We start from the raw sequence: 18184 nt of genomic DNA on the forward strand, positions 1-18184 counted from the left end.
TTGAATATAGGTTCTTATTGCCTATACTCTTGTGGCCACCTGCTCTGCTTACTCGTTAAGACTCTGCTAACACCAGAGCTGAAAGACTGTTTAACGTGTTCAATGTTTAATCCTTAAAGTTTTCAATAAAAAAAAACCCCAAATCAGAAATTACATATTTGATTTTCATTTTGAGTTACTTACTAAAGCAAGTTACCTTAATAAAAACAAGCCAGACTGAGAAGGTGTTAAAGTAAATCTACACTGGTGAACTCCAAAGAGCACTTCTAATCTTTTTTACCAGATCACAGTACTAGAAATCACATTCCTAGTCAGTGGCAACAAATATAGGAAAAAAAGATGAAAAATTCTCTAGACAGGGAAGAAAGAGGCCTCGAAGGCATCTTTATTATTATCCTTTATCTTTAAAAATCTGAAACTTTTTATGTGTAGGGAATGTAAATAGTTTGCTGACAGACACAGTTAGCATTTATAAAGTGATACGAGTCTTAAAATGGAGGGGCACCTGGGTGGCTCAGTTGGTTAAGCATCTGACTTGATTTTGACTCAGGACATGATCTTAAGCGTGCCCTGAGTACAGAGCCTGCTTACAATTCTTGTTCTGTTCTCTCTCTCTGAAAAAAAATTAACAACAACAACAAAAAACTGAATGGAAAAAAAATTTAAAGGGTTTAGTTACAGTTCATATCTACATGCCCTGTGTAATATATGTGCCATATGTTATGACTATCTGCTGACTTATGAGAATGACTTTGTATAGAGAATGCTTTACTTTCATTATGAGACCCCTTTGGAGTGACTTACAGAAACATTTTTTTTTTTTTTTTGATCCAAACAAATTGACATAAGCTGGGATGGCTTTAGATAGAAAGCTTTCATTAACCAACATTTTTTTGTGATAATCCAAAATACTAATTCTATGCTTTGAAAAGTTTACTTTTGCTCAACAAAGTCAATGACTCAAATGGCTCATCATTAAGGCACAAAAAAATGCTAGTAAAATGGTCTGGTTAGCTGCAATTTGGGGCACTTAACTACATTACCTACTTGCATTTTTTTTTTTTTTTAAGATTTTATTTATTCATGAGAGAGAGAGAGAAAGAGAGAGGGAGAGAGGCAGAGATACAGGCAGAGGGAGAAGCAGGCTCCATGCACGGAGCCCAATGTGGGACTCGATCCCGTGACTCCAGGATCAAGCCCTGGGCCGAAGGCAGGTGCTAAACTGCTGAGCCACCCAGGGATGCCCCTTGCATTTTAATTTTAGCTCCCTAAGGGGGCACATCTTTGTGCCCCAAGTTTATGCCATTACAGCAAATACTAAAAGTGCAGAGTTTTACAATGATTTCACAAATGGTAGGGGCAAAAGAAGAGATAAATAACTAATGGGGGTGGGCCTGGGTGGCTCTGTCAGTTAAGCAGCTGCCTTTGGCTCAGGTCATAATCCTGGGGTCCTAGGATTGAACCCCATGTTGGACTCTTCACTCAGCAGGGAGTCTGCTGCTTCTCTCTCCCTCTGCCTGCCAATACCCCTGCTTGTGCTCTTTCCGCACCCCCATCCATCTAATAAATAAAATCTTTATTTTTTTATTTTTATTTTTAAAGATTTTATTTATTCATGAGAGATACAGAGAGAGAGAGAGAGGCAGAGACACAGGCAGAGGGAGAAGCAGGCTCCACGCAGGGAGCCTGATGAGGGAATCGATCCTGGAACTCCAGTATCATGCCCTGGGCCGAAGGCAGGAGCTAAACTGCTGAGCCGCCCAGGGATCCCTAATAAATAAAATCTTAAAAAAAAAAAAGAACTAATGGGAAAAGTGTAGTGATTATAATATCAAATACTGAATACTTGAGAACGACAAAGGATAGAGAGATGATATAAAGTTACAAAATGAGACTCAACATGATATGGGGAAAGCAGGAGAACTGAGCATAAAATACTCATGAAATGGGAATGGGGGCACCTGGGTGGCTCAGTAGTTAAGTGTCTGCCTTCAGCTCAGGGCATGATCCCGGAGTCTGGGATTGAGTCCCTGCATGGAGCCTGCTTCTCCCTCTGCCTGTGTCTCTGCCTCTCTCTCTCTCTCTGTCTCTCATGAATAAATAAATAAAAATCTTAAAAAAAAAAAAAAAAGAGAGAGAGAGATGGGAATAGGGACAAGTAGAAAAACTGGGCAAATAATGAAGGACTATCACACTCATCCAATACCTCTCTCTTATTCTGGGAACAGCATCACCATTTTATGGAAAAGGTAGTGGCAGAGCTGGGGATAGGTGAATCAGGAGCTGTAAGCTGCCAAGATTATAATATCATAGAAAAAGCCAGTCTGGCGCAACAAACAAAATGGACAGAAGTGGAAAGAGAGAGTATGCACCCTGGGTCTAGTTTCTTCTGAGACCAGCTCCACCTTGGCCTCTATTCAGAGGTTGGATAGAAGGGACCTTTGTGGTATAGAAAGGTTAGATTGGGTCCTGTCAGTTCCAACCAGGAGAATTCTACTGATGCAAGAGAGAGGCTGGAATGCTAGGAATATTCCCTCACAGGATGGATTAGGAACTCGAAGCACAAAGTGCTGAGTGACTTGCTAGGGTAACAAAGTTACAGAGCTACACTTCAGGTCTTCAGACTTCCGGTGTGGAGCAGTTTCTGCCTCAAACTAGGGGTACAGAAATCAAAGTGGCAATGATGCATTTTCATTCTGCTGCTTATACTATACTGCTTATACTATCTATAGCAAATTTTTATTGTTTTATAATAAGAAAAATTACTTTAAAATGGGTATGAAGAAAATTTATACTCTCATGATCAGCCAGGAGACATTTTTCATTTAGCAGAATGATTTACAGGCTTAAAAAATCCTCTATGAAAAGGCCAACTTCAATGACAATTTTCCAAAGAGAATCAGCACTCACTTAATGGTAAACACTTAGAAAATTAGTAATCTAAGAGCAGGTTTAAACTTCTCTTCTAGCATGTTTCTCATGGATTTCAAAAATATCATACCTTTGTGATGAATGGTGTTATGAAAACAAAAAACACATCATAGAGGAGGAGAAGGCCTAGAAGTATCACACATGACTGTTGAAAAAAAGAAAAAATTTAAAGGTCAAACTTCCATCTAAATTAAGAGATCATAAAAAAAAAGATAATAAATAAATTAAGAGCTCATATTGCTTTGCAAGTATAAATAAACATGTGAAATTACATTTGAACACTATTTTTTAAAGGCATTTAATAGTATTACTATTTATAGTTTTATTCTACAAGTCACATTAACAATTTTATCTGCTTTATCCCATTCTTTAACTTCTTTTCCTTTAAAAAATTTTTATTCTAATTTTTAAAATTTAAATTCAATTAATATATAATGTATTATGGTTTCAGAGGTAGAGATCAGTGATTCATTAGTCTTATATAATATCCAGTGCTCATTACATCACATGTTCTCCTTAATGTCCATCAGAAAGAATCACTAAATCAAAGAAATGTTCTTTGTTGATATTTTGTCTATAAGGATTTTATGAATTTGGCAGATTATATAAATGATTAAAAAAAATATTTCAGCTAGCAAATCAGTGGTTGGTTAGGCCTGGTGATTGGGACTAATTGCAAAAGGGCAGGAGGAAGCTTTTGAAGTGATGAGAAGTCTTCTATAATTGATCAGGATGGCGGTTACAAAGTTATTCATTTGTAAAACTTCAATAAACTGTACACTTAAAATGGATGCATTTTGTTACAAGTAAATTTTACTTGAATAAAGTTGTTTTAAAAGAAAAAATTATTTTAGCTAGCCAAGCAGTCTACTTTACCTTGAAGTTGGGTAACTTCAGTGTTTTAATTAAATTCAGACAGAAAGCAATCCCCAAGATATCCTGCAAAATCCAAGCCCACCTAAAATCAAAAGAAGTTATTCTATTGGTTTATGTAGTTATTCTTAAATGGGACTTTTCAAAGAAATAGATCACTAAAGTAGTATCATTCAATTGCTAGGATTTGACTATTTGATTATTAAGCAGCAATTATAATGACAAAAAAACTTCTCATACTCTCTGTATTTATTAATTTACTATCCTACTAGAATAATAAATACTACTCTACTAAGGAAAAGGTGAAAGGCTACCTCAGAACATACACTGAATATAGTACATACTTATCTTTAATCTTTGAACTTCTGTTTCTTTTAAAAAGTTAGTTCATAACTAAAGATATTGGTTTTAACATATGTCCCGATAGCTGGATCTAAAGGAAACGAGACCTATGTAACATAATCTACCAGGAAGTGATATGCATAATCATCAACTGAAGCTGCCTAAAATTGTATAAACTTTATTTTTTTTTTATTTTTATTTATTTATGATAGTCACACAGAGAGAGAGAGAGAGAGAGAGAGAGAGAGAGAGAGAGGCAGAGACACAGGCAGAGGGAGAAGCAGGCTCCATGCACCGGGAGCCCAACGTGGGATTCGATCCCAGGACTCCAGGATCGCGCCCTGGGCCAAAGGCAGGCGCCAAACCGCTGCGCCACCCAGGGATCCCCTGTATAAACTTTATTTCCAAATTTTAGGCTAGGAGTGGCTTTAAGCTTTAAAAATTTTATTAATAAACCATTAAAAAGTCAAAAAAATTGTTCTGGTTATCCTGCCTGCAGATGGACAGATACTTGTGTATTTCCTTTCTTACATAAAAGATAGAATACTCTATATATTCTTTTTTCACTTAAAAATACATCCTGGAAATCACTGCCTGTCAATTTAGAGATCTTCTTCATCCTTTACAGCTACATTGTACTTCATAATGTGGATGTAGCATAATTAAGTATATTTTTTGGGACACCTGGGTGGCTCAGCGGTTGAGCGTCTGTCTGCCTTCCGCCCAGGGTGTGATCCTGGAGACCTGGGATCGAGTCCCACATCGGGTTCTCTGCATGGAGCCTGCTTCTCCCTCTGCCTATGTCTCTGCCTCTTTTTCTCTTTGTGTCATCAATAAATAAATAAAATCTTTAAATAAAAATGAATTAAAAACAAGTATATTTTTGAAGCCTATTTCAGCTTAAATGTTAAATCATAGTACATATTTTCTGGTCTCTATGACCTTAAATTCATTATCACAAGATCTCCTTTATAAGTACTTATTTAGCTTGTTTCAAGACTATGGTGTTGCGGGATAAAAGTGAAAAAAAAATCTCTAATAATCATAATGCATAATTATCAATCAAGATATAAAATAATGTATCCTTAATCTAAAAGCAAATACACTGAGTACTCATACCTATCTTCATTTCTAAATACGGCCCAAACAACAGCTACTGCTATGCATAGTCCAGAGAGCAAAATAAGTCTCACTTCAATGCTTTTGCCACGAAACATAAACCTAAAAAATAGACTGAAATTAGTTACTCTGTAGATGAAATACAATGTTCACTTCAACATGAGAAATGACAAATGTTAACCATAGTCATAAGAAAGCTATTGAAATATCAATTTAAAAGTCATGATTTAAGTACAACAAATGATACATCAAAGAATATTTGACACAGACATACTGTCTGTGATGATGAAAATGTTCTATATCTATGCTGCCCAATACAGTAGCCACTAACTCCATATAGTTATTTAACATCTGAAATGTGGCTGAGACTGAAGAACTGAATTTTTAAATTTAATTTTAATTAATTAAAATTAAAAAAAAATTAATTAAAATTTTAATAGTCACAGGTATATTGGATCACACAGGTTTAAAATACCACTTCTTAAAAAATAAATAAATAAAATAAAATACCACTTCCTTCCCCTGTTCTATTTCAAATTACAAATACCAACATTATAGGATTCCTTGTAAGAGATACATACGTGCATTGTCCACATGGTATCTTACGAATTAGTGCAGCAAGACAGTTGTACAGACTCATTGCTGATGCTATGCAGAAAATTGCTATCATAACATAAACTAGAAAAAAAAAGACACTAAATTATATGAGAACAGAAGGATATATGATAAGAAAATATTTATACAAGCAATATTAATGCAGCTTTCTTAGTGAATCGTTGTTGATACTTTCAATGCTGGGACCATACTATAATCTGAATTGGTTACTAAGCTGAAAATATTTAGATCCTGAGTTTTACTGAAGAATGGGTATTTTATGTGTTGTTTTAGTTCCATTACACACTGGTAGGACTGTTCAAGGGCTACATTTTCTATCATTCAATGATTCAAACATGTCTGTTAAAGCTGTCTATGAAGTGAGTTGTAGACACTTGTAAGTACTTACATGTAAAGAATAGACAAATTAAGGACGTAGTATAAACATTTTTAAAAATGCAGCTTAGGGATGAGAACTGACACCTACCTTAGACATTAATCATGCTATATTTCCCTATAGTGTAATTTACCTCTAATAACTTGACCTGTGGTAAAAACCAAATCCATTTAAACAAACCACTTTATGATATGAAGCTAAGGTAGTTAAAACTCACAAATATTTTTCTATATTAGCTATACTTTTTTGACAATTATTTAAAATTACATTTGATCTCCTTATTCTCAAAAAGGGGAAGAAACTGTTGTACTCTAAAATAAAATACTCATTTCTCAAAATTTCACAATGGAAATACAAATTTTACCTGAAATTTTTCATATTTCACTAACTTTCAGAAAATTGAAACTCTGCTCTGTAGGTGAGAAAGAGTAATCTAGAGACAGTAAGTAAAGGACAGTCCCCCTTCCTTCCTTCTTTTTCTTTTTTAAAAATCAATACAGCTTTTATGTCATCTTTAAAACGTCATAGAAAAATCATCCAGCATCTTGCTGTTTATGTGGCTGGACAACTTAGATCTTATTCAGGAGTCTGCAAAAGTGTTCCTTTTTAGGAAACACAGATACAAAAAATAAAAAAATAAAAAAAATACATTTGAAAAAAAGAAAGAAAAACATATCATCCAAAATTTTCTGATATCCTTGTTTTTAACTATTGGCCACTTTCCAATTCTGAACTTGGACAAATTACTTTTTTAGTCCCCTGTTATCTGTTAACACTAGTTACATATGGTAATGTGAACGGTAAAAGAAAGTAAAAAAACTGCCAAGTTATGTTTGGTAAGTCATCCACCAAAGGCTGCCAACCGAGTTTTAAAACTTAGGTAGAAATCATGCTCCTGAGACCCTAATAGAGTTTTAAGTATTTCATTCAATGTTACATAGGAAAATGATTAGGCATGAGAAAGTATCCAGTTAATATAACCACCTTTAGTTACTTTCTTGAGCATGACTTAAAATGGTAAGGGGAACCTTAGCAATTTGATATATTTTTGTATATTAAAAATGACAGCAACTTTAGCCTTTAGGAATCATTTGGAAGTACATTAAATCCTGTAGTATCACATAGATTTTGTCAGTCATAATTAAATCCCATGTCCCAGAGTTTTAATAACCTTCCCACTAAAAAAATTACATTTATAAACAAGGTCAACTTTTTAAATACCAGTAAATTTAAGGAAATTTCTCACCAAAAATGAAAACATGCTTTGGGGGGGGTAGAAGACTTTTTTTTCCTATCAAAGACCACTAATTAATTGGCTGAGGGTCAGACACAAACAACTGAAGGCTGGTATTAAATTAGAAAAATAAACTGCACAATGATAATGTAATATAAATAACTATCCTAGTACCCACTCTCCCAGAAACAAATTGAAATACGAGTGACATTCAAATAATTCTTTTTTCTAACTGAAAATGTATGTCATAGGTCTAGTTTTTAATGCTGCCACAGGACAGGAGGAATTGGAAAATAGGCTGAAACTAACCCGAGTGCCTCAGTTTTCTAGTCCAGAAAATTGTGCTAATGTTCTCCAAATAAGCACTGGAGCCTGTGGTGGTTTTCACGAACTGTTTTTGCTAGCTCTTACCAAGTACATTTCCCTTTTCCCTGGTCTCCTCCTCTTTATGCTGTGCATTGGCTAGAGATGGCAAATTTCCATTCTTTCAGACCACTAAAACAATTGTCCAGGGGATGGGCAAGCCCTTAGAGTTTCTACCCCTACCTTCTTTTTTTTTTTTTTTTTAAATCTCTACCTTCTTAAAGGGAAAGTACCCAATACTTTCTGGACCATAGGCAAGTACTTGTGTGTCTTTACATGTAGCACAATCCTGACTATTGATTCAAGTAAAACAAAATCTGAGAGATACATCTTGAATTGCACACTGACAAAGGAACAGACCACACTTTGAGGGTAAGGAGAGGCAATAAATTAGTAATTTGAATATTTTCTATTTCATGTAACTAAATACAGTTACCAAGAAGTCCTTAAACTGTTGCTTAGATAAGGGGCTCTCCTATCTCCAGCTTTACCTGCAGAGAGGGAAAATTAGGGACCACCACAATTTTTTTCTGAGTCATCCACGAAGAAGTATTCTTATTTCAAAGACATAGATATTTTTAATCTGAGTATTTTTTATCCCAGAGTGATGGAGATCTAACACTTCTGACAGTTTAAAAAGTTAACATCACTTTAATTATTTGCTTAAGCTTCCCAGGTATAATATCTTAGTGAATATCTAGTGAATATCTAGTGAAGTAAATGAAAAACTTGTAGGCTGAAAGTAGCAAATATGAAATATGACTTCTTACCCAACCATTTGTAGAAGAAATAAAGTAAGACCATCATAACACAGCAGACAACCACAAATATTACAACTGTTAGAGGACTAAAAGTTAAATATTCGTCCTTCTTTCTTCTCATTTCTCTATCTTCAGTGTTTGTCACTGCCTTCATGCTCTCCCTGTATAAACACACACAGGAACTTCAGCCAATCTCTGCCAAGTACAGTTATTTTTAAAATCTATCTCCAATACCAACATAAATTTGTTTCTGACTACAAAGTAATAATACTTTAAAAACAGTACACCAAACAGAAAGTACTTAATCTAGGGACGCCTGGGTGGCTCAGCAGTTGAGCATCTGCCTTCAGCTCAGGGCATGATCCTGGTATGGGGATTGAGTCCCGCATCAGGCTCCCTGTGAGAAGCCTGCTTCTCCCTCTATCTATGTCTCTGCCTCTCTCTGTGTCTTTCATGAATAAATAAATAAAATCTTGGAAAAAAAAAAAAGTACTTAATCTAGAAAGTAAAAAGTTCCTACAATTTTACCCTCCAGAGATGATCTGTTATTAACCACTAACTTTTGAAACAGCATTTTTTTCCAGAAGCAAAATTGGGAAAAAGTGTCAATTTTTGGCATCTGTCATTGCAAACAGATACATTTAAAGCTATTTTTATTCCAGTGAAGGATTTACACATTCATATATATTATAATGAAAATTTTATATATCCTATTTAGTGTATCAGTTCTCCAGGTGGAATGCTTTAATTTTTTTTTAAGTTTTATTTATTTATTCATGAGAGACACAGAGAGAGAGAGAGAGGCAGAGACTCAGGCAGAGGGAGAAGCAGGCTCCATACAGGGAGCCTGATGTGGGACTTGATCCAGTGTCTCCAGGATCGTGCCCTGGGCCGAAGGCAGTGCTAAACCACTGAGCCACCCAGGCTGCCCGGTAGAATACTTTAAAGGAAAAGACAAGGGTGCCTGAGTCGCTCAGTCAGTTAAGCATCTGCCTTCAGCTCAGATCATGATATCAGGGTCCTGGGATAGAGCCTGTCTTTATTCTACTTTTAGAATTGGCCACCTCAATTTCAAAATCCATAATGTTGAAAGAGAATTTTAAAAGCAGCAATAGAAAATAGTTACATACAAGGAAAACCCCAGAAAGGCTATCAGCTGATTTTTCAACAGAAACCTTGCAGGCCAGAAAGGAATAACATGATATATTCAGAATATTGAAAGGAAAAAATCTGTAGCCAAGAATATCCAGCAAGGCCATCATTCAGAATAGGAGAGATAAAGAAGTTCCCAAACAAAAGTTAAAGGAATTCATCACCACTAAACCTGCTCTAACAAGAAATGTTAAAGGAGACACTTTGAGTGGAAAGGAAAGACCATGAGTAAGAAAAGTAGGAAGCACAAAAGCAGTAAAAATAAGTGTGTGTATGTGTGTGTGTGAGAGTATATATGTATGTACACACTTATCAAGGGACTTTCAAAATAAGGACGTAAAGTATGACACCATATACCTAAAACATGGGAGGTTGAGAGAGGAGTAAAGAATGAGTACACACTTAAGTAATCATCAACTCAATATAGACTGCTATATGCAGAAGATATTATATACAAACCTAATGGCAACCACAGGTCAAAAACCAGTAAAACATACACAAAATAAAAAGAGAAAGGAATCCAAGTTTATCAATAAAGAAAGTCTAATTATAAGAGAAGAAACACAGAAGAACCACAAAAAAATCCATAATACAAGCAACAAAATGACATTAAGTACATATCTATCAATAACTAACTTTGAATGTGAATGTTGAAATGCTCTAATCAAAAGACAGGGTGGGATCCCTGGGTGGCGCAGCAGTTTGGCGCCTGCCTTTGGCCCAGGGCGCGATCCTGGAGACCCAGGATCGAATCCCACATCAGGCTCCCGGTGCATGGAGCCTGCTTCTCCCTCTGCCTATGTCTCTGCCTCTCTTTCTCGCTGTGACTATCATAAATAAATAAAAATTAAAAAAAAAAAAAAAAAAAAAGACACAGGGTGACAGAATGGATTAAAAACGCAAGACCCATCAGTATGCAATAGATGAATCTCAACAAGAGACTCATTTTAGACCTAAACACACATGCAGGTTGAAAGTGAAGGGAAGAAAAAGCATTTATCATGTAAATGGGTATGAAAAGAAAGCCAGGGTAGAAATACTTACATTGGACAAAATCGACTTTAAAATAAAGGCTATAACAAGAGACGAAGAATGACATTATATAATAATAAAGGGGACAATCCAACAATAAGCTGTAACAATTGTGCATATTTATACACCGAACATGAGAGCACCCAAATATATAAAACAGTTATTAACAAACATAAATAAGCAATAGTAATGTAATAACAGTAGGGGCCTTTAACACCCACTTACATCATAGGACAGATCATCCAAACAAGAAATCAACAAGGAAATGGTGGCTTTGAAAGATGTACTGAACAGATGGATTTAAGATATATTCAGAACATTCCATCCTAAAACAGAAAATATATTCTTTTCAAGTGCACATGGAATGTTCTCCAGAATAGATCACATATTAGGCCACAAACAAATCTCAATAAATTAAAAAAGATCAAAGTTATATCATGCATTGTTTCTGACCACAATGCTATGAAACTGGAAATCAACCACAAGAAAAAAATCTGAAAAGATCACAAGTAAACATGGAGGTTAAATAACATGCTACTAAACAACAAGTGGGTCACCTAAGAAGTCAAAGAAATCAAAACTCACATGGAAACAAATGAAAATGAAATCAAAACAGACCAAAATCTCAGGGATGCAGCAACAGCTGTTGTAAGAGGGAAATTTATAGCCTACCTAAAGAAGCAGGAAAAATCTCAAATAAACCACCTTATCTTACACCTAACAGAGCTAGAAAAAGAAGAAAGAAACCCAAAACAAAAGAAGGAAGGAAATAATAAAGATCAAAACAGAAATAAAAGAAATAGAAACTAAAAACAATAACAACAACAACAACAACAGTAAAACAGATCAAAGAAACCAAGGGCTGGTTCCTTGAAAAAATCAACAAAATTGATAAACCTTTAGCCAGACTCATAAAAAAAGAGAGGAATCAAACAAAATCACAAATGAAAGAGGAGAAATAACAACCAATACTACAGAAATACAAAGGATAAGAGAATATTATAAAAAATTATATGGGAACAAATTGGACAACCAAGAAGAAATGGATAAATTCCTAGAAACATATAACCTTCCAAAACAGAATCAGGAACAGAAAAAAAATTTTTTGAGCTAAGTGTCTTTTTTAAAAAAAGTATTTTATTTAAATTCCATTTGCCAACATACAGTATAACACCCTGTGCTTGGGACGCCTGGGTGGCTTAGCGGTTGGGTGTCTGCCTTTGGCTCAGGGCATGATCCACATCCTCAATCCTGGGGATTGAGTCCTGCATCGGGTTCCCTGTGGGGAGCCTGCTTCTCCCTCTGTCTGTGTCTCTACCTCTCTCTGTCTCTCATGAATAAATAAAATCTTTAAAAAAAAAAAACCACACCCTGTGCTCATCTCATCAAGTGCCCTCCTTAGTGTGTGTCACACAGCTACCCCATCTCCCCACTTTTCCCCTTCTGCAACCCTTTGGTTTGTTTTCCAGAGTTAGGAGTCTCTCATGGTTTGTCTTCCTCTCTAATACTTCCCCATTCACAGTTTCCCTTCTTTTCCTTATGGTCTCTTTCACTGTTTCTTATATTCCACATATGAGTGAAACCGTATGGTCTTTCTCCAATTGATTTATTTCACTCAAGGAATAGAAAATTTGAACAGACTGATTACCAGCAAAGAAACTGAATCAGTAATCAAAAAATCAAAAAAGTCTCAGCAAACACAAGTTCAGGACCAGAAAGCTTCATAGGTGAATTCTACCAAACATTTAAAGAGGAGTTAATACCTATTCTTCCTAAGCTATTCCCCCCCAAAAAAGAAGAGGAAGGAAAGCTTCCAAAATCATCCTGTGAGGCCAGCATAATCCTGACACCAAAACCAGATAAAGACTATAAAATAAGAGAAGGTCAGGAATAAGACAAGGATGTCCACTCTCATCATTTTTATTCAACACAGTACTGGAAGTCCTAGCCACAGCAATCAGACAAGAAAAAAATAGTATAAAGTATCTAAATTGGTAAGGAAGAAGTAAAACTTTCACTACTTGCAGATGACATGATGCTATATATAGAAAACCCAAAAGACTCCACCAAAAACTACTAGAACTGATATATAAATTCAGTAAGGCTGCAGGAAACAAAATCAATTTATAGACATCTGCTGTATTTCTGTACACTAATATTGAAGTAGCAGATGGCTACCTGGGTGGCTTAGTTGGTTGTGTCCAACTCTTGGTTTTGGCTTAAGTCATGATCTCAGGGTCCTGAGATTGGGTCCCTGAGTCAGGCTCCATGCTCAGCATGGAGTCTGCTTGTCCGTCTCCTTTGCCCTTTGGCTCTCCCGATGTGCATTCTCTCTTTCAAATGAATAAATAAAATGATTTTTTTTTAAAATGAAGTAGCAGAGAAATTAAGTAAACAATCCCATTTACAATTATACCAAAAATAATAAAATACCTGGGACCAAGAAGGTTAAAGACCTATACCCTGAAAACTATGAAAGAAATTGAAGGCAACACAAACAAATGGAAAGATATTCTGTGCTGAGGGATTGGAAGAATATGTTAAAATGTCCATACCATCTAAAGCAAATCTACAGATTTAATGCAATTCCTATCAAAGTACCACCAGCATTTTTTGTAGAACTAAAACAATCCTAAAATTTATATGGAATCACAGAAAGACCCCAAATAGGCAAAGTCATCTTTTTTTTTTTTTTTTTTTTTTTAGGCAAAGTCATCTTGAAAAAGAAGAACAAAACTGAAGATATCATAATCCTGGATTTGAAGATATAATATAAAACTGTAGTAATCAAAACAGTATGGTCCTGGCACAAAAGAGGACACATAGATCCAAAGAATAGAGGGACCAGATATAAATCCATGATTACATGGTGAATAAATTGTCAACATAGGAGGCCAGAATATGCAATGGTAAAAAGATTCCTCAACAAATGGTGTTAGAAAAACTGGACAGCTCCATGCAAAAGAATGAAACCGGACCACTTTCTCACACAATACACAAAAATAAAATGTTACCTTACATATGTTAGATCAAAAGACAAGAAATAACAAGTTTGGTGAGGATGTGGAGAAAAAGGAACACTGTGCACTGCTCATGGGAATGCACTGTATAAGCACTGTGGAAAACAATATGGAGATTCCTTAAAAAATTAAAAACAGAATTACCATATGATCCAGAAATGGATAGAAACTACTGGATAATTACTCAAAGAAAATGAAAACATTTATTTGAAAAGTGTCTATTACAGCATTACTCACAATAGCCAAGATATGGAAGCAATCAACCCAAGTTTCCATCCATAGATGAATGGGTAAAGATAAATGGATAAAGTATATATACAATAGGATAGGATATAACTTAGCCCTAAAAATAAGATATTGCCATTTGCAACAATATGGATGGACTGAGAGAGTATAATGCTAAATAAATTCAGAGAAAAGATAAATATCATATAATTTCACTCATATGTAAAATTTTAAGAAACAAATGAACAAAGGAAAAAAGCAAAAACAAGAAAATATACTTGTAAATACAGAAAGCAAACTGATGGTTGCCAGAGGGGAAGAAGGTGTTGGGATGGGCAAAATAGATAAAGGGGATTAAGGGTACATTTTTCTTGATGAGCATTGAAGTAACGCATTGAACTGAATTGTACACCTTAAACCAATATAAACACTGTACGTTAACTAAACTGTAATTAAAATGAAAAATTTAAAAATTCCGTAATCCTGCAGGTAAAGAACTCCTTCTCTCCTAATATGGCTATGAAGGTAACAAATTCTCTGTTTTTGTCCATCATCATGTTTTATGAATAAAAAAGCTTATATGTACTCTTCTCCCATCTCCAATTTTCTTGAGGAAGAGCTTACCCTGACATGTATACAAAGCGTACCTTGCTAACCCAAAGTGTGGTCTGTGGGCCAGCAAAATCATTTGGGAGCTTCTTTTAAAACATGGAATCTTGGCCCCCATCCCAAGCCTACTAAATCTGAATTTTCATTTTAATGAGATCTCAAGATAGTTTGTATACACATTAGTTTGAAAAGCACTACTCTAGAGAAGAAACAATTTACTTAAATAATTTACAATATATAGAAGTATATTGAGAATCTAGATTAAAGGGGAAAACATTTTGAATGAATCAGGAGCTTTGGGGAAATTATTTATGAAGTTTCACCAAATAATCTAGAAAATGACCTTGGAGATCTTACATGATATACTTTTTAAAAAAAAAATTTTTTTTTTTTTTTTAAATTTATGATAGTCATACAGAGAGAGAGAGAGAGAGGGGGGGGGGGGGCAGAGACACAGGCAGAGGGAGAAGCAGGCTCTATGCACCGGGAGCCCGACGTGGGATTCGATCCCGGGTCTCCAGGATCACGCCCTGGCCCAAAGGCAAGCGCCAAACCGCTACACCACCCAGGGATCCCCATGATATACTTTATAAAGATTAATAATGGAAAGAAATGCTTACTCACATGAAAATATGTGACTGATATATATATATATATATATATATATATATATATATATATACACACACACACACCCATGTATATGTGTATATATAGATGTTGAATACATATGAACTATGCATATACATATATATGAATTGCATATATATGTGTGTGTATGTGTATTTAAATATGTTGAAACATGTTTTCCAAATATGGAAAATATTTAAAGCTCAATATTCTAGAAACCTACTATACTCGTTCAACCCTAAGATTTTTCTCTTGACATGAGTCAATCAAATTTTAGTATTTTAAGAAATTATAAGTAATATTAACTTCATTTAGTTGCAAATAAGCCCTTTGTAATGGAACCTACAGATCAATTCATAAGATGAATATATTGTCCTTTATACATCAAATATGCTCTGAGCACATTTTTAAATTCAGAGTTCTAAATATGAACTGATTCCTTTTAACAATGTTGCCTGCTTTCATCCAGAGCCAGACATACATAACTGCAAGCAGACTAGCTTTAGGTTGTTACTGAACAGGGAAATCTAAATTTTATGTTACATTTGGAATTCATTCATTCACGCACTCATTCATTCATTTATTTATTTTTAAAGATTTTATTTATTCATGAGACACACACAGAGAGAGAGAGAGAGAGAGAGAGAGAGAGAGGCAGAGACACAGGCAGAGGGAGAAGCAGGCTCCATGCAGGGAGCTCGATGTGGGTCTCGATCCCGGGTCTCCAGGATCACGCCCTGGGCTGAAGGCAGGCGCTAAACTGCTGAGCCACCCTGGCTGCCCTGGAATTCCTTTTCTTTCTTTTCTTTTTTTTAATGATAGTCACAAAGAGAGAGAGAGAGAGAGAGGCAGAGACACAAGCAGAGGGAGAAGCAGGCTCCATGCACCGGGAGCCCAACGTGGGATTCGATCCCGGGTCTCCAGGATTGCGCCCTGGGCCAAAGGCAGGCGCTAAACCGCTGCGCCACCCCCGGATCCCCTATTTTTAAATTAGAATATGAACATGCTTAGGGATGCCTGGGTGGCTCAGCGGTTGAGTGTCTGCCTTTGGCTCAAGGTGTGATCCTGTATTCCCGGGATAGAGTCTCGCATCAGGCTCCTTGCATAAGAACCTGCTTCTCCTCCCTCTGCCTCTCTTTCTGTGTCTCTCATGAATAAATAAATAAAATCTTAAAAAAAAAAAATGAACATGCTTCATATCTTCAGAAATTCTAAAGCATTAAACAGCATGATGAGATCATACTGCAATGACTGCTCTCAGGAGGAACTGAAACCCCCTGTCCCACCTTCTCTTACTTATTTTCTTCTAATCTAAATAAATAGGCCCACAAGGACATCAAGTATTTTCATCTTTTCTGAGAGAGATAATTAAACATTTCAATTTTAAAATGTCTTTGATGGGGGATCCCTGGGTGGCGCAGCGGTTTGGCGCCTGCCTTTGGCCCGGAGCGTGATCCTGGAGACCCGGGATCGAATCCCACATTGGGCTCCCGGTGCATGGAGCCTGCTTCTCCCTCTGCCTGTGTCTCTGCCTCTCTCTCTTTCTCTCTCTGTGACTATCATAAATAAATAAATTTAAAAAAAATAAAATAAATAGATAAATAAATAAATAAAATAAAATGTCTTTGATGTAGTTTCAATGCTAGCCTACCAGCAGAAGAGTCAGAGTAAGCTATAACTTCCTTCTCAGTGAAAAATTAAATGACCTACAGGAGGACAAACCTGTAATCAGATCTTAATAGCACTATATTCTGAGGTCAGGTAAAATTTACATGTTGTTACATGATTAAATTGATTATCAAACAATAATTTTTTAGCCATTTAGCACAAAAACACTGAAGTTTACTTAAACTTACAATTCAATTAGTCCACTCCAGTATCCTCCTAATGCCACAGTGAACACAGCAATTACAAAAATAACCACCATAGTATAGTCAAAGTTAGGCCAAGATGGAGAATACATTTTCACAGTAATGTTATCTCCAAGAGTCTGAAAGACAAAAAAAGAAAAAAACAAAACAGAATTAGTTTTCTATTCCAGTATATGGCAGCAATGTTCTAATTTCACTCTGAAACAGACACTACAGAGAGTCAAGAACTTTTTGACGACATGATGTATTCTCTTATCAGAATTATGAGGCTATGCTTTGGTTTATTAAATCTTGAAAGTTCAATGTTCCACACAGTGACATCTTGTCCAGGGATTTATGGGTAAGATAAATGATATAACACAGAGCCTATTAAAGAAGTCAAGACAAATAAATATTCTAAAGTGAGGGCTCAGAAACACCTTGTGCTCTCTGAGAGGTGAACTCTTCCCAAATAAAGACTTGATAAGGCCTTTATAGCTTCTTATTAGCAAATGGAGCATATATAATTTATATTGAATATCAAGTGTTAAAAGTGAAGAATTGTACTATGTATAAACTTTGTATAGTATGTAATTACTAATTTACCTGCTTCATATCTATGAAGTCTTTACGGCTTATAAATGCAATCAGTATTTTCACATCATGAAATTCAGATTTGTTCCCTGAGGGTGGAAACTAAAAGAAAAAAAAAACATATTATGAAAACTTATGAGCTACTAATTACAGAATAAAATACACCTTATTCCTGTATTGCTATTTATTTAAGATTTTATTTACTTAACAGAGAGAGAGAGAAAGAAAGCACAAGCAGGGGGAGTGGCAGGCAGAGGGAGAAGCAGTCTCCCTTCTGAGCAGGGAGTCTGATGTGGGGCTTGATCCCAGGACTCTGGGATCACACCCAAGCAGAATCAGACATTTAACTGAGCCACCCAGGAACCCCTCAAATTATTCCTTTAAGTATTAATATTATATCTTTTTTAAAGTTATAAAACAAAGTTTCACATGTTCTTCCTTGATTTCCAGTTCTCAAA

General features: G+C 35.6%; 1 protein-coding gene across 7 annotated transcripts in view; it reads right to left on the reverse strand.

Annotated features, from left to right (window-relative positions):
* The window catches only part of SPPL2A (signal peptide peptidase like 2A), a 58450-nt gene that overhangs the window by 18630 nt on the left and 21636 nt on the right, over positions 1-18184 (reverse strand). For all 7 annotated transcript variants that reach the window (XM_072738548.1, XM_072738547.1, XM_072738542.1 and 4 more), the window contains exons 4-10: positions 17739-17828; positions 17139-17272; positions 8624-8775; positions 5847-5943; positions 5266-5367; positions 3808-3889; positions 3002-3076 (exon numbers count right to left, since the gene is read on the reverse strand). In XM_072738548.1, coding sequence (XP_072594649.1) covers positions 3002-3076; positions 3808-3889; positions 5266-5367; positions 5847-5943; positions 8624-8775; positions 17139-17272; positions 17739-17828 — 732 coding nt within the window. The remainder of the gene's footprint in view (positions 1-3001; positions 3077-3807; positions 3890-5265; positions 5368-5846; positions 5944-8623; positions 8776-17138; positions 17273-17738; positions 17829-18184) is intronic.

Source organism: Vulpes vulpes, chromosome 15 (genome assembly GCF_048418805.1).
Source record: "Vulpes vulpes isolate BD-2025 chromosome 15, VulVul3, whole genome shotgun sequence".
In the NCBI taxonomy this organism is placed as follows: domain Eukaryota; kingdom Metazoa; phylum Chordata; class Mammalia; order Carnivora; family Canidae; genus Vulpes; species Vulpes vulpes.